The sequence below is a fragment of the Neomonachus schauinslandi genome, chromosome 7 (assembly GCF_002201575.2).
Source record: "Neomonachus schauinslandi chromosome 7, ASM220157v2, whole genome shotgun sequence".
Lineage (NCBI taxonomy): Eukaryota > Metazoa > Chordata > Mammalia > Carnivora > Phocidae > Neomonachus > Neomonachus schauinslandi.
Genome location: NC_058409.1, coordinates 38,222,051 through 38,246,805, shown reverse-complemented (window position 1 = coordinate 38,246,805; position 24,755 = coordinate 38,222,051). Strand labels below are relative to the sequence as shown.

At 36.0% G+C, this 24,755-nt stretch overlaps 1 protein-coding gene and 1 pseudogene across 1 annotated transcript in view; both read right to left on the bottom strand.

Moving 5' to 3' along the window:
• Window positions 1–24,755, bottom strand: part of MTREX (Mtr4 exosome RNA helicase) — a 113,801-nt gene that overhangs the window by 54,524 nt on the left and 34,522 nt on the right. Inside the window, exons 14-18 of the mRNA XM_044916769.1 lie at window positions 24,012–24,113; window positions 21,407–21,532; window positions 11,860–12,010; window positions 1,941–2,113; window positions 1,342–1,410 (exon numbers count right to left, since the gene is read on the bottom strand). Coding sequence (XP_044772704.1) covers window positions 1,342–1,410; window positions 1,941–2,113; window positions 11,860–12,010; window positions 21,407–21,532; window positions 24,012–24,113 — 621 coding nt within the window. The remainder of the gene's footprint in view (window positions 1–1,341; window positions 1,411–1,940; window positions 2,114–11,859; window positions 12,011–21,406; window positions 21,533–24,011; window positions 24,114–24,755) is intronic.
• Window positions 8,399–9,678, bottom strand: LOC110591270 (annotated as a pseudogene).

The following is a 24,755-nucleotide window of genomic DNA, read 5'->3' as shown; positions in this document are numbered from 1 at the left end:
TATTTTCATTATCTGCTTTCTGCTATTCATCAAATGAGTAAGCACAGAGATTTTGTGTCTGTGGTCAATGAACGCTTATTAAATTGGGATCAAATGAGATAACAAGTGTGACAATACTTAAAAAACAAATCTTATAATTACTAATGAAGATGGTAATGTATCAAAATAGTAGTAACAAACTAAATATCCTTAAGAAGTTCCTCAGTGGGATTAATCACAGATCATTCACCAAAACAGCCATCACAAACCTATGAAATTTTATTTATTTGAGAGAGAGAGCATAAGCAGGAGAGGGGCAGAGGGAGAGAGGGAAGAAGAATCCCCAGAGCAGGGAGCCTGATGCGGGGCTTGAACCCAGGACCCTGAGATCATGACCTGAGCTGAAGGCAGATGCTGAACCGAATGTACCACCCAGGTGCCCCCAAACCTATGAACTTGTTTCTCCCAACAAATGGCTTCATTATCTCTAAATTCATTTACGTATTTCAGGAGTAACTTCCAATCCCAATGCTTAATTCCTACTTGCTCTATACCCAGATGGAACAAAGTTAATGACAACAAAATCACAACATGGTCAACCTTATGAGAATGCAGATATCTTATGCAAACTGTTCTTTTTTTTTTTTTTTTTTTTTAAGGATGCTCCACACCCAGCATGGAGCCCAGTGTGGGGCCTGAACTCACGACCAAGATCAAGACCTGAGCTGAAATCAAGAATTAGATGCCCAATGTACTAAGCCACCCAGGTGCTCTGCAAACTATTCATTTTTAAAGATAAAGAAAAATATACATGGAGATACAAAATGCTGCCTGAGGTGACATTTGGGAGACAAAATGTCACAGGGTGGCTAACTTAATTTCAAGATAGTCACTCATCTAACACAGTAACAAAATCTTCCTTAATTTTACACATAATCTTTTCAAAATATTTATATAAATCATGATCAAAGCCAACTTTATTACTGTTTTCCCTTAGAGAGAATAAGTAAAACCTAACTAGTTCTAATACCTTTTCTTCAACTATTATATACCTAAATCAAAATTCTAGTTTTCCCTATCAGAAACTAATTCTAATATTCAATTTAAAGAGTAAAATTATAAAAAGTACTGATGAATTCAAAGAAGACATGTAAACTGTCATGAAATTAAAATTTGTTGTTTGGAAAATAACAGCACTTTGAAGACAAAATTTAAGATTATTCAAAAATGTAATTCCTATGGCAGAATTTATTATAGCTTCTCTTACTGTAACGCTATTTCTACTTTGATCAATTTCATGAGTCTGAAAAAACTTTTTACTAGAAATTTATATATGATTCTACCTTAAGGGCAATGGTTTACCTTAACATTTGACTTCTTTGAGAAATTTACCACTACTCCCCAGCCAAAATCATCTCCTTCATTCTTTACCTAAAAAGAAAGGGAAGCAAGTAAATAAAAACATTTATGTTCAAAAGGCAATTTTATAGACTTCCTTGCCCACATTATAGGCTAATAAAACTTTGAGTTTTCCTGGTAAAATATTTTTTGAAAGATTGGTTAAACTTAAGGAAAAAGGTATTAACCCCAAAGAAAAAAAATCACCACCAAATATCATAGGCCTCTAAAACAGCAACAATAGGAATATCTCCGTTGGCAAACAAATTTCTAAAATGATATGACGTATCTGTTCTGAGACTATATGAAATCTTTAATATTTTATAGCTAATGAATTCATCCAGGGCTTAAAACTGCTTCTATTTTTTGATTTCATAATTGGAGATATTTTATATGTCAATTCCCAAAGTGTCTCCTTCGATTTATATCCCCCAAAATGAAAATCAGTGGAGATTAAAAGGTCTTCACACATGATCCCACCCCAATCAATTCCACGTGAACACTGTAAAATAATATAATTATTATAGAACAACAATTAGCATCTTCACCCAAAAATGACATACCTTTACCAAACGACCTGGCTGTAGAAATGGTAAGCAATACTTTGGTTTATGAATGTATTCTTCAATTTCTTTACCCAGTTTGGCAAGCTGCTGTCTAATCTTATAATAAATAATGACACTTTCCTCATTTGGTATTACTATTTTATTATACTGTTCTTCTGAGTTCTTTACCTCTGTAAATAAAACACAAGTATTAAAAAAATACTTTATGTAAAATTATACAAAGATACACCTGTTTTCCTACTACAAATGTAGGAAACAAAGTCAGCTTGCATAGATTAGAAATTTTGTGGAAAAACTTCAGAGATAACTGCACATCATCCTGAGTCTTTTCTTTCTACATTAAAGTTCTACATTAAAGTCCCCCAACTCACTAATTGTGAATCCTCAAATTGAGTCTGAATTGGCAATGATCATATCTGCTGAGTTGTTTCTCTCCTATAGACATGGGAGAGGATATTAACTAATTAAGAATTCTAGGCCTACATTGTTCAACAGAGCACTGTACTATAAAACTCTCTGTAATGGTAGAAATGTGCTAGGTCAGCTTTTTTTCAATATACTACCAGCAGACACCAGCCATATGTGGCTATTTAAATTAAAATTAATGAAAATTAAATATTTAGCTCCTCAATAGCACTAGCACAATTTCAAATACTCAACTGTCAGTAACTCAGCTGGTTACTGACTTCTGGACTTGAATAGCACAGATACAGAACATTTCCACCACTGCAGAAAGTCCCTTTAGACAGAACTATTTTGGACCTTTTAAGTAATATGTTGCTTTAAATTTCATCAAGAATCCAATTTGCTACTGTCATGAGACCTCCACCACCATCAGGGTCTAGGTTGCTAAAACTGAGAACAGGCAATTCAACTACAGTTCTTTCTCTACTCAGTCAACAGCCAAAACATAGGCTCTTTTCCCCAAATTTTCTCTTAGCTCATCCAACCACCTATGATAGCATTTCCTGTCAAATTCTTGCTGACTTCCCTTCCTCACTCATTTCATTATGCCTCCATCCCATTGTGAACAAACACTGTTTCAACTGGAGTAAAATACACAAAACATAAAACTCACCATTAATATATTTAGTACATTCACAACTTATGCAACTATCACCATCACATAGTTCTAAAATATTTTCATTGCTCCAAAAGGAAACTCCATATCCACTGGGCAAACACTCATTTCTTCCTTCCCTCAGCCTTTCTGACAGCCTGACAACCTTTCTGTCTACTTTCTATCTGTAAGGATTTATTTACTCTAGATATTTCATATATATGCAATCACAGTATACCAAGGCCTTTTGTGTTTGGCTTCCTACACTGAGCATGTTTTTGGGGTTCATCCATGTGATAGCAGCATAGCATGTATCAGTACTTCACTCCTTTTTATGGCTGAATATTGTTTCACTATTTGGGTATACCATTTCAGTGATCTGTTTACCAGGTGATGGACTTTGAATTATTTCCACCTTTCAGCTACTGTGAATAGTGTTTTTATGAACACTGATGCACATGTTTTTGTTTGAAAATTTCTTTTTTTTGGTTATAGACCCAGGAATGGGAACGTTGAGCATCTTTTTCATGTGCTTGTTTGTTGGCTAACAGTTTATTTTCTTTGGAGAAATCTATTCAAATACTTCGTCCATTTAAAAATTAGACTATTTGTCTGTTTTTTAATTATAAGAGTTCTTTCCATATTCTGGAAACTAGACCCATATCAGATATGTGTTTTGCAAATTATTTTCTCCCATTCTGTGGGCTTTCTACTTTCTGTTGGTATCTACTGAGGTACAAAAGTTTTCAATTTTCATAAAATCAAATTTACTTTTTCTTCTGTTGCTTGTGCTTTTAGTGCCTTATTTAAGAAACCACTGCCAAATCCAAGGTTATAGGGATTTATATGTATGGTTTCTTCTAAGTGTTTTGTGGTTTCAGCTCTTATACTTAGGACTTTCATTCAATTTCAGTTAATTTTAATATATGGTAAGGATCCAATTTCATTCTTTTACATATGGCTATCCCACTGCCCCAAGAGCATGTGTTGAAAATCAAGTGACCACAGGTGTATGGGTTTACTTCTAGACTCTCAATTCTATTCCATTGATCAAACTCCTCTATTAAATCTGTGTTTTAGTTTCTTTATCCACAAAATTAAGATAACAAAAATACCCATACTCCCTAAGACTATAATTAGAGATTAACCGACAGAAGATATGGAAAGTACTTAGCTAAGAGTACAGCACAGAGTAAACATTCAGGGAGGATATGACAACTGTTTTATTATTATTTTTATTATCATCTTCAACATTCTCACAGACTGCTCCCTCAAACTTCTGGTCTTTTGCATTCCCTCAGGCATAATACATTATCTTGATTATTCTTAAATGAACTGCAAGTCTTCTTATAGGAAATGAAATCCATTCACTGAAGACTAGAAAGCTATTCTTAACACATATTATGGCAACAGACATTACCAAAAAGAAAAACAATTAGAAAACTATAAAAGAATATTGGACAGACTAAAGTCAGTAAGAAGTTTTGAAATGAAAACTACAAAGAAATATTAATACTGCTGCCCCATCTAAATTACAGAGTAACACGGTTTGCAGGAATCAGTGAAACAATAAGCACTGACAGGAGTTTAGGGAGACTATAAACATCTGCTTGGATGCTTAAATACTGCTCCCCATCCTCTATTCCAAATCACTTCTGTGCTCAGACCATTTTACTAATGAGTCAAAAGTCTGAGACATTTTTTTTTTTTAAAGATTTTATTTATTTATTTGAGAGAGAGAGAATGAGAGACAGATAGCAAGAGAGGGAAGAGGGTCAGAGGGAGAAGCAGACTCCCTTCTGAGCAGGGAGCCCGATGTGGGACTCGATCCCGGGACTCCAGGATCATGACCTGAGCCGAAGGCAGTCGCTTAACCAACTGAGCCACCCAGGTGCCCAAGTCTGAGACATTTTAAGAAGCCACATGTATTTTATATCTAGGATTCTAACTACAGCTCTATACAACTGCAGAAAGTAAGTGTAGTCAATCAAATAGTAGAGGAACCTGAGTATAAGAAGCTGGCTTCACTGTAGTGTAGACCACAGGAAAGTCTCAATATCTTAGGAAACAGCATGTGAGAGATACTCCAATAAACTCTTAAGAGAGTTTGCAAACAATTTCCTCTTTTTGAGGGACAGGAGAGGTGGTGGTTCCAAAGATATATTAATGTCATATAACATGTGCACAGATACAGACCTGGGAGTGATGGGAAAATGGACTGCTATTCCCCGTACTGAGCAAATATTCTAACAGGTTAAAGTTTAAATGGCTTTAATGATCTACAGCAATACTATCAGTAGTTAAAACAAGTACTCAGTGACCATTTAACATAAATTATCTCATTTAATTCTCATGAACTGGATGAACTAGTTATTATCCCAGCAGTTTAGATGAGCAAACTAAAGCTCAGATAGTCTTAAATCAAACCCATGTTTAACTTCACAGCTCTTGCTATTAACCATGGTATTACCTTTAATGACACTAAAGATTAAAATTAACTTTGCATTTTTCCTTTCAGTATGGAAACAGTGAAATCCTCTAAGTTTTACTCTATAGCTCACTGGAAAATCTAAAAAATGAAAAACATCTCATGTATGCCAGCCATCTAAGTTTGTTACAAAACATAAAGCACTGTAAGTTATAAAATAAAGATTAATTCTATACTTCCAAAGACAACAGTCTACATTTTAATTTGGATATACTAATGTGAAAATAATACCAGCTCTCTTGAAGAAGTTCTAGCAGTATCAACAGCAAAAAGAATGAAACCCTTACTAATAATAACTAAAAATGAGAATAAACTGCATTCAATATGTATTCTGCATTTTTAAAGCATGCAGGATAGCCTTTATCACCTCTAACCATTTCCTTCTACACTGTTATGACTCTGGTCATATCACTCAGTCCTGCAAATTGTAGTAAAGGTGGTGCAATTCCTTCATCAATTCTTTCATCATTTTTTTTTTAAAGATTTTATTCACTTATTTGACAGAGAGAGACACAGCGAGAGAGGGAACACAAGCAGGGGGAGTGGGAGAGGGAGAAGCAGGCTTCCCGCTGAGCAGGGAGCCCGATGCGGGGCTTGATCCCAGGACCCTGGGATCATGACCTGAGCCGAAGGCAGACGCTTACCGACTGAGCCACCCAGGCGCCCCTCTCTTTCATCATTTAAATTTCTACCTTTTCCCATTAAAATGTCTGTTCTACATTTGACATTTCATTTTTTTGTTTATGAGCTTCAAAAGGTCTTTGCCCTTTAAAAACATGGGTAGGGAAAGCAGGGATAATTCAAGCAGAAGAATAAGCAAGTGTATAGTAGCAGTACCAGGAAGTGCAGATTATGTTATTCACAATCCCTTTAAAATCTAAGTCAGTCAGAGCCACCCTGAATATAGCAGCAGCTGGGGATTGGAGAGACAGAGGACAGGGGAATGGAAAATGATGGTAATGTTTAAGTTCAGAATAGGTAGCAGAGTGTTTGTCAAAGTCATATTTAAGAATTTGAGTCCAGTGAGAAGTCATAAAACAATGGTTTAAATAAACGGGAAAATATTTATTTCTCGCTCTATCCCCAACCATATCTGGGATATTTTCTATGGAATTATAGAAAAATAATATAAAGTGAAGTTTAAACAGTAATTTATTGGTTGTTAGAATACACTATTTTTACAAAGAAGAAAAAGAATCAAAGGTTGGTACACCAATGTGCATCCTATTTGTCTTAGTTATTCAGCCACAAAACCAGTCTAACTGCTGGCTGTGTGTGTGTATAATTACCCTAGTGATGCATGACCCAGTGCTAACTGCTTAGTAGCAATATTGTAAGTTTAAATCTTTTATTTAAAGTATTAAGCTGATTTGGGGTGCCTGGGTGGCTCAGTCAGTTAAGCATCTGACCCTTGGTTTGGGCTCAGGTCATGATCTCAGGGTTGTGGGTTTGAGCCCCGCGTTGGGCTCTGCACTTAATGTGGAGTCTGCTTGTCCCTCTCCCTCTGCTTCTCCCCCGCTCTCTATCTCAAATAAATAAATATAAATAAAATCTTAAAAAAAATATTAAGCTGGTTTATAACCTTGTGTTTCAATGACAGCATCTGAAATTTCGACATGAGGTAAAATTAACAGATTTCCTTTTTACTACTAATCTGATTAAAATACTTTAATTCACACCCAAATCCACAATGCACTTAAATCTTGTTGATACTGTTTTTTTATTCTATTACTATAATTTTTTTTTTTTTGCAGGAGAAAGAGATTTATAGCCCCTTAAAAAATATGGTTCCCCAGGTCGCCTGAGTGGTGCAGTCAGTTAAGTGTCCAACTCTTGGTTTCAGCTCAGATTGTGATCTCATGGTCTTGGAACTGAGCCCTACACTGGGCTCCATGCTCATTGTGGACTCTGCTTGAGATTCTCTCTCACTCTCCCTCTGCCCCTCCCCCTGTGCTCGTGTGCTCTCTCTCTCTGAAATAAATAAATCTTTAAAAATAAATAAATAAAAAATACGGTTCCTTGACAAAAGAATCATTTCTTTCTCTTTGCTAAGGCCATAGGTATTCACCAAGACAAATGGCATCAAACACTATACAAGAAAATAATAAAGGTAATCTGAAATTACACATTTGCCATTAATTTTATAAGATGTATTTGACTTAACTTCCCTAGGCCTTTATTTATTATTTTTTTCAGTCTTCACATATTTTTTACTGGAAGTCCATGTGTTACCTTTATTTATTGTATTTCAAATCACTGTACTTTTACTTTTGTGAAAAGACTACCTGCATTTTCTAATACAAAAAAGGACCTAAAAGTTATTTCAGGAATGGAGAGAAATATCCAACTTAAATAATGAAGAAGTACACCATAATTACTGCTGCATTGCAGTAATTTTTTGCATTTCCCATGTTTCTTAAATATCTTGTCTAATAACTTACAATATAAAGAGCAGTTATGAAAAATAGACATTTACTTCTAAAGTCTGAGAATAACCTGTTGGCATTGGATAACCAATCATAGGCAGAGCTGCAGTAGCAATATATGCATATGCCTGTTGGTTCATACCATTGTACATCTTTGGACATTACTTCCACATTGCTGAGTGCTATCATAACCATTCTGTTAAGTGCCTATTGGATTACCAGTCCTAAAAGTGGTCTCTAGGCCAGCAGACACAAAATTACTTCCAAGCTCTGACTGGTATAAATTGCAGCACAGCAAATACCATTCTGAGTTTCTCCCCCCCAAATCTCTCTTAAGCAGACTAGAGTAACCTCTGTCATAATTTTCCCTGTCTCTGAAGGTATTAAATCCAGCCCTTTTGCCCAAAGAGTATCTGTCCCAATGGTCATCCTTCAAGCCTCCTCCACCCCTGGGACAACCTGAACCTCTGTCTCTGAGAAACTAAATCAACTTGGGATTAACTGCTCTTGATTAGCTTCATGAAACACAGATAAGATTGCTCACTTGTTTTAGTTATTAGGTGTAAAGAAAGTATATGCTGTGCCTGTTTTGATACTGTAAGCAGCTCTTCCAATTCGATGAATATAATCCTCTGAGGAGTTAGGGTAGTCATAACTGATGACAAATTCCACATCTTCCACTTCTAGCCCTTGAGGCCACATCTGTAGCAATCAGAATAGGAGATTATCCATTTATGAATTCATTTAGAACCCAGTCACGCTCCTGCTGACCCTTGTCAGCATGAATACCGATGGTGGGCCACATATCTCTCATTTTTCTAGTAAGCTCATCACATCTTTTTTTGGTTTCAACAAAAACAATGGTTCTACTCTTCACTCATGATCTCTTCCATTAGATAAGTTCTTCATCCTTTTCTACATCATGACACATATCCACAATCTGAAGAATGTTGTGGTTTGCACTCAGTTCTAGTGCACCAATGTTTCTGTGAATGTGGTCTTTAAGGAAATCTTCATCAAGCTGTCTGTCTTCTTTTGGCCAAGTTGCACTCCGCATTAGAGTTTGCCTATCAGGTCTTATCGGACCCACAATCTTCCTTGTTTGGTTCGAAGCCCCTATCAAGCATTCTATCTACTTTATTAAGGACAGGTAGATGGTTCTTCTCAGATTGGTTTTCCCACACTCTAAAAAGTCAATCAGTCTTCCAGGTGTTACAATACAGATTTCCACCTCTCTCCAAATCACAAATTTGTGATCCCTTGAGAACACCACCATAGTTGCAAGTGGACCTCTAGCAACATACTCTTTAGTATTCAGCAGCTACTGCCGTACCTGTTGGGCCAGTTCCCAAGTTGGTGTCAGCACCAAGCAAATAGGCCCATCACCTTTCTCTAGGAATGGCTGATGACTGACATGGATGACAGCAGGCAGCAAATACGACAATGTTTTCCTAGATCCAGTCTGTGCTACTCCAACCATATCCAATCCACTTAGAGCAATGGCCAACCCTGAACTTGAGTAACAGTAGGTTCAGTAAAATTCTGTCTTGCAGTCACATCCATTACGTTTGCAGGGAAGTTTGCTTCATAAAGAGTCAGAACTAGCTTTGGGCAGTTGTGACCTCTAACTGTAATTTCCTTAGTCCTTCTGTATGTCTCCATCTCTTGTGCTGTGCATCTAGCCAAATCAAGCTGTTCTTGATAAAAATTCTTCTCAAATTTGGGCAGCTCATCAAGATTCCATTTCTTTTTTACTAGTTTTTCCCCCAGTTTCCAAACTGCTTTCCAGATAGAGGCCCAGGCCTATTTCCTCCAAATCAAGGTGCACCAAAGCTGCGGGTTTCTACAAGATGATACTGCTCCTTGTTCACTGCCTGGTGACAAAATATTGTTTTACAGTGATACATATCTTGTAAGTCGGTATTTGGAAAGTTATTATCTCAGTGTCTCTGGTTGAGGACATGGAATGGTATCACCCATAGCCAGATTTGCTCTGTGGCCAGCAACTGGGGCAGCTGAGGACAGGACACATGAAGTATGTGGGGGTTCAATCTTCCAGTTATTTGCCAATGATTGGTTCCTACATGGCTGATAAGGTATAATCAGAATCTGAAGGGGAAGCCATAGCATTTAGCAATGAGTGGTGTGGGGATTCAAGGAGGAGGGAGTCCTAGGTCTTTAAGAAAAAAAATCTGTAAAATGATGCCAAAGCTCCTTCCAACTCTATAGTTTGTAATGAAGAAGCCTCTCTTAAGACCTGAGAAATTAATATAAGAGGAAATAACTATGATCTATCATCCAGGTAAGGGTAAAGAAAAAGAAAGAAAAAGAAAAAAAAAATTTAACACACTTGGATGTTCTAAGCCTTTTTCTTTTGAGGCCATTATTATAATTCATTTACTTTTAGCTACATAAAAATGGAGTTGAGTGTACTAACACTTGTGACAGAAAAGTATCTCAAATTTGCCTTTATTGTTAAGTAAATCATAGCACATTTACAAAATGGAAATACTGTGTAATCATAAAAATCATACTTTCAAAGGATACTTCAGATTAAATTTTAAAAAGCTAGAATCATTGAGCTAGTAATGAATGTAAAGTATTAACACAAGGCTAGCCATAAGGTAAATATTTAACAAAAGATACTAATATAAGTACCATCGTTACTTTTATAAGAACTGTATACAGTAGTCCTCCCCCCTTATCCACAGTTTTGCTTTCTGTGGTTTCAGTTACTTGTGTTCAAATACAGTCTAAAAACAGATGACCTTCTTTCTGACATACTGTCAGGTCAACAGAAGCCTAACACTACATCACAGTGACTATGTCATTTACCTCAGTTCACCTCATTATGTAGGCATTTTATCATCTCACGTCATCACAAGAAAGGTGAGTACAGTGTAAGATATTTTTAGAGAGAGAGACCACATTCACATAACTTTTATTACAATATATTGTTATAACTGTTCTATTAGTTACTGTTGTTAATCCCTTACTGTGGCTTATTTATAAATTAAACTTTATCAAAAGAATGTATGTATGTATACAAAAAAATGTATATATAGGGTTCAGTACTATCTGTGATTTCAGATATCCACCGGGAATCTTGGAACACGTAACCGTGGATAAGGGAGAACGAATGTATTTAAACCCACCTTAAAAAAAAAACAAAAAAAAAAACTTTGTATGAGAAAGAAAAAAGTTAGAACTATGAAGTGTTGTGGCTGGCTCTGTATAAGGTTACAAATGATTTTAACTGTCCCCTGTATCTTTTGCTCAATTTTCCGGTTTTTCTTCTTGACAATGACTATGCATTATTTTTACAGGATCTACCAAAACCAGTATTTTCAATCTTTGCCTCTGTTTTAGATTTTAATCAGCTCTATACGATGATCAGCCAAAGTATTCTCTAAGGTAAAGATCAATACACAATTCTACTTGAACAGAGTTAGCACAGAACACTTTCTGAACTTTAGAAAGCATTATCATAATAGGAGCTAGAAATTCTAAAAAGGCTGAACTCAAATCCCAGTTAGAGTATTAAATTTCCTTATTTATAAACTTATGCTGTGGCACTCTTTTAAAATGAGAAAACAGTACAAGGGCAAGAATAATACAGACATGCTTCTTACAGGTCAAATTTTAATATACCAGGCTTTTTGTTATATCATGACTCATGAACATGAGCTATCATGTAATATGCCTATAACAATAAATTATATTAAATCTGAACCAACTACAGAAAGGTATACTAGCAGGGTTTTCTTTTATTTTAGAATGTTCTAGTCGGTTATAATGACCAGATCGCAGTTCTTACTTTATGTAAAAATCAAGATATAACTAACCAAAAAATAAACAATGCCCTAGGCGGTCAATAATGCAATAATTGTGCTATTTACTCTACTGGTTAAGAAGACTCTGTTATAGTAATTTTATACTTACTCTCTACTACTCCTGGAATTGCTCTATAATGCTGAAACTGGTAGAAGGATTTTTCCAACATGTACTCGGGATTAATTTCTTCTACACGTAGTAAGTTCAAAACCATGTTGTAGGTCAAATGGAAAGCACTATTTAGAGGATCAGCCGAGCCCTAAGAGAAAAAAAAACATGTCAATGTTGTGATTTTTTTCAAATAAAATTTACATAGATACCTATTAAACTGCTTAATAATCTTTTTAAAGATTTTATTTTTATTTGAGAGAGTGCGTGCGTGCACGAGCGGAGGGCAGAGGGAGAGGGAGAGGGAGATGAGCGGGGAGCCCAATGTGGGCTCGATCCCAGGACCCTGAGATCATGACCTGAGCCAAAGGCAGACGCTTAACTGACTGAGCCACCCAGGCATCCCAAAACTGCTTAATAATTTAATCCATGTTGGGCGCCTGGGTGGCTCAGTCGTTAAGCGTCTGCCTTCGGCTCAGGTCATGATCCCAGGGTCCTGGGATCGAGTCCCACATCGGGCTCCCTGCTCGGCAGGTAGCCCGCTTCTCCCTCTCCCACTCCCCATGCTTGTGTTCCTGCTCTCGCTATCTCTCTGTCAAATAAATAAATAAAATCTTTAAAAAAATAATAATTTAATCCATGTTAAGGAATACTATAGAAATGTATTAAGTTCTTTCTTTTAAATGACCAATACAAAGTGATAAATAGTTGATCTTTAGGAAAGTGAAGGGAGAAAGTCCACTAAGAAACAACAGTACTAGTTAAAATACCGTTTACCAAGTGTGTTTAGCTCTCTGCCTTCTAGGCACTTGGTAAGATTATACTTTCTGCCCCACCCCCCTGTGGGTGGGGCAAATAAATTGTAATGATGTGTCACTTTTTGGCCAAGTATTTAATTGCTGGTGTGAAAAGCTATCTTTTCCCTCTGGCACAGTGACTGTTAATGTTCAAGATGGTGGTTTCTCCATCCTCTTGCATCCTTAAGAATAAGCACAACCTCCTCTATAAACCTGCATTGAACAAGAGAAATAAACCTTTAAGTAACTGAGATTTAGGTTTGTTACTGCAGCATAACCTAGTCTGTGCTGACAGAGTACACTAAATTCATTTCAGAACGATAAAAATTAGCACCTTAAAACTCAGCTGCCTGGAGTGATATAAAACTGAAGATAAAAATTAGATAAAAATTAGCACCTTAAAACTCAGCTGCCTGGAGTGATATAAAACTGAAGCATTCCCGGGCGCCTGGGTGGCTCAGTTGGTTAAGCGACTGCCTTCGGCTCAGGTCATGATCCTGGAGTCCCTGGATCGAGTCCCGCATCGGGCTCCCTGCTCGGCAGAGAGTCTGCTTCTCCCTCTGACCCTCCCCCCTCTCATGTACTCGCTCTCTCTCATTCTTTCTCTCTCAAATAAATAAATAAAATCTTTAAAAAAAACAAAAACAAAAACTGAAGCATTCCCCACCCGCCGAATTTAGACCATTCTTTATCTACATTATCTGAGTCTCTTAACTCAAACAAAAGACCTTGTGCACAAAGCACCCCTGCTGGGAACCAAAACTACCCCCTCAAGGACTTCCTTGAGCCAGAATGACTCCACTCATGACTAATCCCAAAAGGATGAATAACTTAACCTGCAATGCCCACCTGCACATACCCTTTGTCCCACATTTTCCTTATATAAACCTGTGAAGTATTTTCGGCACTTTGGAGACAGTCTTTGAAACACTAGTACTCTGTCTTCCTGGTATTGGCCTGACTGAAATAAATTCCTTTTTTGTTTCACTACCACTCGCTGCTTTTTGAATTTATACCTGCTCTGTTTGGGACCCCCCAGAGCCAGATGCTCTTGCACCTCTATGCCCCAGCTACAATAGGAGAATAACTAAATTCTTGGGAGATGCACGCTGAAATATTTAGAAATTAAGTGTCACAAAGTATGCTTATGTATTTCTAAATGGCACAGTGAAATACACAAATACTCTTAGGGTGGTCAGGGGCTCTTAAATTGAGGTCCACAGACCAACCTCATAGCCTAATTCTAAATGGACACATACACGATTTTATGAGAAGCAGAGCTTTCATCACAGTCTTAAATGAAAGTACTCCTTAACTCCTGAAAAATTAAAAGCCATTCACCTTAGGGCCAGTTACTAAGTCCCTAAAACCTTGATGTTTATGAACTTTCCTTGAAAATAAGGCCAAAGGGAGATGTGAAGTTAGTATGAAAACCAAATTCTTGGAGGAGAGAGGAATTTAAAGACAACTTCAGCTATTTTACAATATTGCAGACGCAGCCCTTACTTTTCTGTTATTTTTTTTGTATTATTACCTCCTCAGAAATTTGGGGCTTCAATATTACCACTGTTTACTTCTAAGCTCAAGCTCTGCTTCTGTATTCTTGATTGCTGTAGCATACACCTCGGAATTTTCAGTTACCTGAAACTCAGCTTGGCATTTTGACGTTGTAGATAAGTGAGCCCAAGATAGTCCCAACCTACATCTGCTGTATTGGTATAATTATTAAAAGCACCCTTTCCACTCCTACAGTAACCTAATTTGGGTGATAAATAATAATAATAATATGGCTAAATTACCTAAAATGAAATTTATCTCTCTTGCTCTTTCCCATTCCTGGGTTTCACCCTTACAAAGATTAATGGTTAGTGAGATTACTAATTTTGTCACCAGCCAGACCCCCAAGCCCTGACCTTTACTGCTTACCTGCTTATACTCTTATGACCTCTGTCCCACAGTCTCCCTTAAGCTCTTCCTTCTAGCTGATCTCTTAAGTGAGGCCTAACATCCTGCGAGGGAAACCGAAACTACCCCTCAAGCAGAAACAACTGCCCTGATGAGGAGCTCCCAGACCACCCAGACCAGTCTGAATTCAATCCCAGACTTTCATCTGCACAGATGAATCAAAGGACTGACAGTTACTTTACCTCATTTTAATACGAAAATCTCCGCCAAAGGAAGAACACAAGCTTCGTTTATGTAACATACAGTGTATGTGTAGGCAATGTTTCATTAAGGTGCGTGCCTTATGCCTACTTCCACACATGATGACAAGACTAAATATTCATCCTAACCCTAAATGAAAGGAATCCATTCACCCTTGCTCAAGAATCACAACTTTGGAAGTTATTCCCTATGATCTCCCTATTTGCTGCAAATAAAATCCTTTGTGTGACAACCCCACCTGCTGTAATTTCTGTGGCTCTGCAAGGAGTAAACTTACGATAGTTCAATTTTAATTTGATTAATGGGCAATGAAATTAATATTTAAATTCCGATTTAGGTCTTTCTTCTGCTTTATCCCTTTTTAAAATTTTAATCAACCAACAGTTACAGATTATTTCCTCAATATATCTTAGGTCAGTTTTTTTTTTTTTTTTTTTTATTCATGAGAGACAGAGAGAGAGAGAGAGAGAGAGAGAGAGAAGCAGGCTCCCAAGGAGCAGGGAGCCCAATGCGGGACTCGATCCCAGGACCCTGGGATCATGACCTGAGCCGAAGGCAGACGCTTAACCATCTGAGCCACCCAGGCGCCCCTCTTAGATCAGTTCTTTTGTTTCTTTACCACTGCCATCATCTACCTCAAAGTTTCATCAAATCTGATCTATATCACTACAGCTCTAGAAATCAAAATCCAACCCCCACTCCTACCCCAACCCTTTAGGGCTTGCAGCAGGATCCATTTCCTCCATAAAGCCTTAAATCACAATCATCTAGTCTAGAATTATCCCAAATTTTCCTGAATTGGAGTTATTAGGTACTGTGCCATTGAGTCAATGCTGCTCTTGTTCACTGTTCTGTAGCTGATGTAAATAGATTCCCCAAGTTTAAAAATGACCACATCTACTAAGCATGTGCCAATCACTGTACTAATACTTAAATAAATTTTGAATTCACAATATTCCTAACAAAACTGTCTTAAACAAGAAACAGGTTCAGAGATGTGGAGAGACTTGCCCAGACTAAAGAGGTAGGAGATAAATTTTACAGCATCTCTGGGCTGAAGTTCTCCCAGAGGGCAAATTCAAAATGGAACTTATTTCACATCGCTGTTTTTCAATATTCACATTACTAAAATTATAGGAACCCTCAAATGTTGATCAAGTATTTCTCAACTTTTTTTTTTTTTTTTAAAGATTTTATTTATTTATTTGACAGAGAGAGACACAGCAAGAGAGGGAACACAAGCAGGGGGAGTGGGAGAGGGAGAAGCAGGCTTCCCGCTGAGCAGGGAGCCCGATGCGGGGCTCAATCCCAGGACCCTGGGATCATGATCTGAGCCGAAGGCAGACACTTAACGACTGAGTCACCCAAGCACCCCACTCAACTTTTTATATATTTAATTTGATCAGCCAAATTATAAAATTTTTAAATGATATATCAACAGAAAGCCCAAAAGAGGGTCACCTAATATTTAACTTGGAAAAACAAAAGCAGCCAGTGCTAAGATTTTAAACTTAAGCTTCATTCTAGAAAAACTTTTAAGGATTCTTTTAGTTGACAAGTTGTTCACTGAAAGCTAGTAAGACAGAGAGCTAAACAGATCAATTTTCCAAAGCAGATTTGTAATACTACCCTTTGAATGCTATTCTACTTCTAATGATTTCTGAAGTTTTAGAGTATATGGTTCATTCAAGAGAGCAGTTTAAAAAACTGCCAGTCTGAATATTTTTGCATTTTGAACCGTTACAATGGAAGACCGAAGCATATGGACAAATGTGAGTCTCCTCAATTCTCCAAAAAAAGGTCCATAAGTAATCTTGAGTACGTGACAGCACTAACTTTAAGAGAATAGGTATGTTCTTCTTAAAGTTCCAAAAGCTTTTAAAAAACCAGTAAAGTCAAAGCTATTTTTCCTTCAAATAAGTTTCATTTTCCTTAGCCATTAAGAATGTAGTTCAGGTTAAAATGAACACACAACTTTCTAGAAGCAGAAAGCCTGTAGAGTCTCTTAGAAGAAGCACTTCATGTCCTGTAAGAAACCATTAAGTTTATTTAATCATTTCAGAAATTATGGAAATAAGCTTATTTTGATAAAACAAATAATAACATGTCCTCAAAGTACTGTGATGGTTTTACATTCTTTTGAAAATATGGGCACTACATTGGAAGGCATATTTCTTCTGGTAATAGTGGAGAGATGTAAAAGCTTTCTTAACTGCTGAAGAATAAAAGATGCATTCACCAGTCTTTTTGGAAGGTTATTATAAACACTTTCTGAGTCAACTTTTCATTTAAGCAAACGTTATAATGAATGGATTTTGTTTTTTAGCTCCTGTCAAATATACCCAAAGAACAAACTCCTGTCTTATCTCAAATTCCAGGTGAGCTAATAGATGGAAAATCTGTCCATAAATAAAAAGCAAGAGATGTAGAGGGACCTAGCTGGCTCAGTCAGAAAAGCATGTGACTCGATCTCAGGGTCATGAGTTCCAGTCCCACACTGGGAGTAGACAATACTTTAAATAAACTAACTTTAAAAAAGGCAATGGATATGAAAGTATTAGATAAACAGACAAAAAGAGGACACTGTAACAATAGCAGAATTGGAAAAGTTGAACAGATTCTTATAATGCTTGGTAGAAAACTAGTCAAGCCAAAGAAGCTAAAGAAAATTATTAAAATATTTTAAATGCAAGATCATTAAATGATTTACACACACAAATATTTAAGTGTGTGTGTGTGCACGCTGAGATATTAGAAACCTCAACAAATAATCTTTAGTCAACAAGCAATAAACACATGTATTCTGCCATTTTTCTGGCTATGACTACTTAACCCAACAACAGGAAAAATTATTAGATATGACAAACAGATCTGAATTTTACAAATGTACAAAGCATACTAATTATTTTTACATACAATAACATGAATAATCTACATATTTTAATTATTATTCGAGAAAATAAATATTCTATTTATTAAAGTCCTATCACTTAAGAGCAAATCTCATTACTGTCGCTTACAAGAAAACAGACCTGATGTTATAATGATGTATTAGTTCATATACTGTATTAAGAAATATGTCAAAAGAACAAAGTGCTTTCAAGCCAAATTCGGTCTGAGCCAGTAAATGAAAAATCTATTTGCATGAGGTACTGAGCAGAAGCAGCACATGGTGGTTAGAAGCATGCACTCTGAAACCAGACTGCGTGACTTTAAAATCAGGATTTGCTATTTAACAACAATAGGACTTTTGAAAAATTCTTTAACCTCTGTATGCCTTATTTATTTATAAAACTGGGATAGTAATAATAATTATTTCAAACCCTAAGACATGTTGAATATTCTATAACTATTAGTTGTTATTTTTCTGAATAAGTTGCCTGCAAATTCTTTAATGATAGCAAAACTACCTGAAAAAATCCTAGAGGACAAAAAATGTAGTAGTACAGTTAGTCTCAATAAAAGAAATGTGTCTAGAAATCAAGAAATACAGATACACACATATTTGCTTATATAATTGCAGTATCATCAACAGGTAGGTACTATACCCTTTAAACAAGTCAAACTACACAGCATTCAAAGTGAAAGGTACCATTTCACACTCACTAAGATGATGATTACAACTCAAAAGGACAGATAATAACAAATGTTAGCTGGAATGCAGGGAAATGAGAACCCTCATACATTGCTGATGTCAATGTAAAAATGGTATATAGCTGTTGATGAAAAGCAGTCTAGCAGGTCCTCAAAGGTTACACCTAGAATTATGTATGACCCAGCAATTTCACTCATAGGTATATACCCAAAAGAAATAAAAACATGTTTACATAAAAACCTGTAAAGAAACAATCACAACAGCCAAAATGTACAAACAACCTAAATATACATCTGCTGACAGATGGATAAATAACTTGTAATATGTCAACACAATAGAGGAACATTCATCAATAAAAAGCAATGAAGTACTAATACATATTACAAATATGGATGAACCTTGAAAATATTATGCTAAAAAAAAGCCAATACAAAAGATCATGTATTATCTGACTAAATTTATACGAAATGCCTAGAATAGGCAAATCTACAGAGACAAAGAGATTAGTGGTTTGCCTAGGGCTTTGGGGAAAGGGAAGAGTTAGGAAGGAAATGGGGAGTGATAGTTAATGGATATAAAGTTCCTTTTTGGGCTGATAAAAATGTTCCAAAATTGATTGTAATGATGGTGGCAAAACTGTGAATATATTAGCAACCATGAAAATGGGTGAACTGTATGCAATATGAATTATATCTCAATAAAGCTGTTTTTAAAAATTCATTTAAGAAATGATGGAGAAATCAGAATCCTTGCACACTGATGGTCAGAAAGTAAAATTGTGTAGCCACTATGGAAAACAGTATGGATATCCCACAAAGAATTGAAAACAACAACAACAACAACAACAAAAACTACCTATGATCTGGCAATTCTACTTCTGGGTATTTACCCAAAAGAATCAAAACCAAGACACTGGACAGATAATAACACTATGTTCAATGCAGTGCTATTCACATAGCCAAGATGTGGAAACAACCTAAATGTTCATCAATAAGTGAATGGATTGGTCATGATCCCAGGGTCCTGGGATCGTGCCCCGCATCGGGCTCCCTGCTCCGCGGGAAGCCTGCTTCTCCCTCTCCCACTCCCGCTGCTTGTGTTCCCTCTCTCGCTGTATCTCTCTGTCAAATAAATAAAATCTTTAAAAAAAAAAAAAAAAATGTGGTATATACAGACAATGGAATACAATTCAGCCTTAAAGAAAATTCTGCAATATGTGACAACATGAACTTTGAGGACATTACGCTAAGTGAAATAAACCAGTCACAGAAAGACTAATACTGCATGATTCCACTTATATGAATTTTCTAAATAGTCAAATTCAAGGAATCAAAGACTAGAATGGTGGTTGCCAGAGACTGAGGAGAGATATAAAAGGGTCGTTACTAATTAAAGGTCATAAAGTTTTAGTCAAGCAAGATAAATAAGATCCAGAGATATGATGTATGACATTTTACCTACAGTCAACAATAACATATTTTATAATTTAAAAATCTGTTGAGGGTAGATCTCATGTTAAGTGTTCTTACCACAATAAAATTTTTGAAATAAAAGACAACAGAACTTTTACACTTAACAGGTACAGTTTACATTCAGAAACGTCAAGTAAATAGAATGAAGTATCTGTACTAAGGAAACCAGAAGCTATCATTAAAATATTACCTCCTACTATTGGCAACCTGACTCAACTTTTTCCACACATAGAGCACAAGGAAAGAAAAACAGTGTTTATTATATCTGGCACAATTTGAAGACCAAAAATACCAATTTTCAATCTTGTGTCATTTTCTTTACATGAAGAACTAAAGTTACATGGACACTTAAAAATAGGTTTCCAAGTGTTAATCTTTAAAAGTGAAAATAAGACACCATATGATCATTATGAATATGTACAAACAAGCTTTGTCTTTACCCACATTAACCACCTATTTTAAAAAACGTACACTTTTATTTTTGCTTTAGCATACCAGACTTCCCACAACCATATCTCAAATTCTCCTTGCAGTTCCCAAGTCTTTGAAACTGAAGAGTCTGTTTCAGAGATATTGACCTATGTAGGACTTAACATATTTTGGAGCTCTTTAGCTAATGATCTGGCAGTTAAATTTGTAATTAATTTTTTAAAAGATTTTGTTTATGTATTTGAGAGAGCGAGCAAGCGAGCACGAGCAGGGGGGAGAGGGAGAAGCAGACTCCCTGCTGAGCAGGGAACCTGATGTGGGACTCAATCCCAGGACCTTGGGATCATGACCTGAGCTGAAGGCAGACGCTTAACCGACTGAGCCACCCAGGCACCCAACTTTTAAATAATGTTAAGTTTCCCATCTTACCAAGAGTTTTCTCTAGGACTTTGTTTTAAAAACTTCTTACTGCATGGAGAAGGAGAAGGAAAGCAACCAGGCCAAACTTCCCTGAAAAGCTCTCCAAAACAAAACAAAAATAAAACCCTTAAAACAATCTGAAAAACAGTATTAAACAAGCAAAATGGACAGGCTAATTTGAAATAAAGCTTAAAAATTTGAATTAATTTATTGGGATATTTATGATCCAAATAGGCAGTATTAGAATGGCAGATTGTAGAATTAATTAAGCTATCTGGGCTTGCAAAGGTAGGGGAAGATAACTGCCCGAAACACTGATATCATGTGCCCTACTTCCTATTATGATAGGGGAAGACCAATTTGTTCAGTAGAGAAGGCAGTTATAGAGATTGTCGTAAATTTGGAGGGCAAAGTAAACATTTCTGCCCTCTCTGGGGATCTTTACATGCCCTTCATCTCATGAGTTACGCTTCACTTATTACAAGAGAAAGTAGGGTACAAAATATCAGCACTTTGTGCAGTTACCCTCTTCTCCCTTTCAAGCCTAGATAGTTTAATTAACTCGTCTACTTAGAAAGATATCTGAACTGACACAACTAATTTCAAAGTGGCTCCTGAAGTATGTGTCTCAAATTGCTGGTGAGAGCACAGAATCTTAACTCGGTTACCTTAAGTAGTTGTTTTCCGATCGTTGGGCTCATCTTTTCATCCACCATAAGAATTACAATTCCTCTATCATCCATTCCCCTCCTTCCAGCTCGACCAGACATCTGAATGTATTCACCAGAGGAAATCTGAGTGAAGATAATTAAAAATCCAGAGTTTAGGAGAAAACCTGGTGAAAAATATATTCTTAAATTTTTATCACAAAATACATAAGCACAAGTTATATATTCCAAAAAAGGAAACATGACTAAAAACATCAACTTTTAGGGGTTTAAGTAAAAACACAAAAATGCAAAAACACTTAAGAATAATGTTATAAAACTAAATTTTAGCTCCAAAATGATCAAATACACCAAAGGTACAGGGAAGACTGTTAATTCACTGACATAAAATATCTTTGAGCCAGATGTTCTGGAAAACACTAAAGCAAAGAAGGAGTCAAACTCTACAAAATACCAATTCTGACTTGATCGTAATAGACTTTCTTAATTTGCAAAATGAGATTAATATAAAATAAACATTTTTATTTTTAAAGTCCAATTCTCTTATTTTCTTGGTATACATCCCTGGAGTTCAGTAGAGACCATTCATCACTAAGAAGAACCTAGTCAAAAAAGATTAGTAAGCCTTTTCAGGGTGACATTCAACCACTAAGACACTGGAAAAAGTTTTTTTTTTTTTTTAAGATTTTTTGTTTATTTATTTGAGAGAGAGAATGAGATAGAGAGAGAGAGCATGAGAAGGGGGAGGGTCAGAGGGAGAAGCAGACTCCCTGCCGAGCAGGGAGCCCGATGCGGGACTCGATCCCGGGGCTCCAGGATCATGACCTGAGCCGAAGGCAGTGGCTTAACCAACTGAGCCACCCAGGCGCCCACACTGGAAAAAGTTTTATCTGTAAGTGCTTCTGTACTATTCTCTGATGGAAAGGGTCCACAGTTTTCAGATTCCCAAAAAATATTTGACACAAGAAGGTTAAGCTACAAGAATGCATATTACTGACAGCATCAAAAACAGACATAACAACCTAGGAGAAACAAAGGCACTAGAAAAAACAACAACAAAAAAAGCTAAACCTAAAAAAAGATCTGAAAAGAACATTTCAAAAAGGCAATGCAATAGAACCTCAACAGGGCCCAAGGGCATCATTACAACATTATGGCACGTTATGGCTTTTAGGTTTAATAATATGATATTGAATCATCAAGAAAAGACTGCTTTCTTAAATTCAATTATCCACTATACTCTGCAGACTTACTCAAGGTCCTGAGGACGCCAAGAAACATGTAAAGTCACAAAAGCCTTATTTACTTATTTTCTTATGGCATCAATTTTATTCGGAGAATTAAGTAATTTTAAACTGATAAATATAAAGATTTTTATATAAAACATAAAACTTAACTGTTATAAACAGGAATCACATTCTACATGAATTAAATTATTAAAAGTTCAATTTTAAAAAGTTACAGGTTACAGAAAAATTTTGAAGACTATGTAAAAATTTCTGAAGAGAAATGGCAGCTGGCTCACTGTACTTATTTCTCTTTTGTATAGCATCCAATACATTTTCAAATAAAACAAATCAAGAAAAAATGCTTTGCCTTTACAATTCTACCATGAGTGCTTTTCAGTATTTTGATGATTAGTAATTACTGCCAGCAACTTCTCTTGAGTACAAAAGAATCACCACTTTCAAGGATTAGATTAACTGTAGAATAGCTGACTACTTAGAAATTTCTCCCAATACCAGTTTAACCAAGTCTTTGCCTTGCACTGGATACTCAAAGTAGAAATCTACCTGCTTTCACCCCTGTGAAGCTCTACTGTCTACCTAGTAAATACCCATGTGCTGTTGTTTCTCAGTTTCAGGACTGCCTTCTCCAATGAAGCCTTCCTTCCATGACCCCTTTTATACAAGTGACTTTTCTTACGCTTTATCCATCTGTACATGCTTCTCAGAATCATTAATGCAACATTTTATTGCACATCTGTCACTTTTCATCTGCTACTAAGTTTCTTTAGAGATTGGGTTTAACTTTAACAAAGTTTAAATTTGGTAACTGTTTACTGAATGGGTTATTGACTCTGGATTAAGAATTTACTTTCTACCCAAATTCACTGTTTTACCCATGATTCCAACTTTCTCTCCCTTTCTTCTGCCTTAGAAAAGATATTGTGTGCAAACCTGTTAAAACTTCTATTTTCAACCTGAAAGATAAAATAGTGAGCTGCAACTGGAGCCACTGTAGATTTGGTGCCTTAAATAGCCTAAACTTAAAGAGATGAACACTCTAGATATATTTAAGATGCTTTAAAGCACTCATAAATCATCTGCACACTTAACCCTCATCATCAAACTCTTTCACCAAGGGAGATTTTTGTTTTTGGGTTAGCCAAACCCAACCCCCCTCCAAAAACAAAACCAAAACCAAAAAAACCCTAATGGATAGAAATGACAGATCTAAAATTAAACCTTGATGAACTTGTTTATTGGTTCAGGTACAAGTTCTTTACTATTTAGAATTGAAAATCTCAAAGATTATGTAAGCCCAAATCACGTTAGGTAAAACAAGTAAAAATTATTCCAATTATATTAATTATTTTACTTACCCATCGGAAATCTTTCCCATCAAATTTCCGGGCATTCGTAAATAAAACAGTTCTAGCTGGCATATTAATTCCCATAGCAAAAGTCTCTGTGGCAAATAAGGCCTAAATAATTAAATAATTATATGATTAAACATGTATTTTATTAAGCTGAAAAACTAGTTTTGTACTTTAAGTATAAACAAAACATTAATTTTAAAATTAGTTAATGAGACTGCAAAAATAACATGCTAGTTCCAGATGTAATTCAGTATTGACATATAAAATTACTAAATAATATCTAATGCCCCTGCATCCCAGAAATTTTTTAATTCAGGAAAAATAGTCTTTCTTAAATTCTAGTGGCAGTACCTTAAAGAGGATACTACTGGTCTAATGTACAAAGCATGAGGCTGTAGATTACTTTTCTAAACACAGAAGGTCGTATTTCCTGGCTTTTTGACTGATGATGCAACAGTTTTAGAGCTACCCTCAGGATCTCTGAGGGGAGAACAGAATCAGTGGCTAAGTTCACTTGTAAGACTTTACCAACAAGAAATCGACCACACAAAAAACTGGCTTAAGCACACAAAGTAAAATCACTGAAGTACTATTAATCTAAATTTTCACCAGTAGGAAAGAAGATAAAAACATCTTTTATTTCATCAACTCAATAGAAAGCTATTCACCTACTAAAAAGAATGAAAAGCTACATATATGACAAAATTGGATTGTAACATGGGTAGTATAATTTTTTGTTTACAAAAT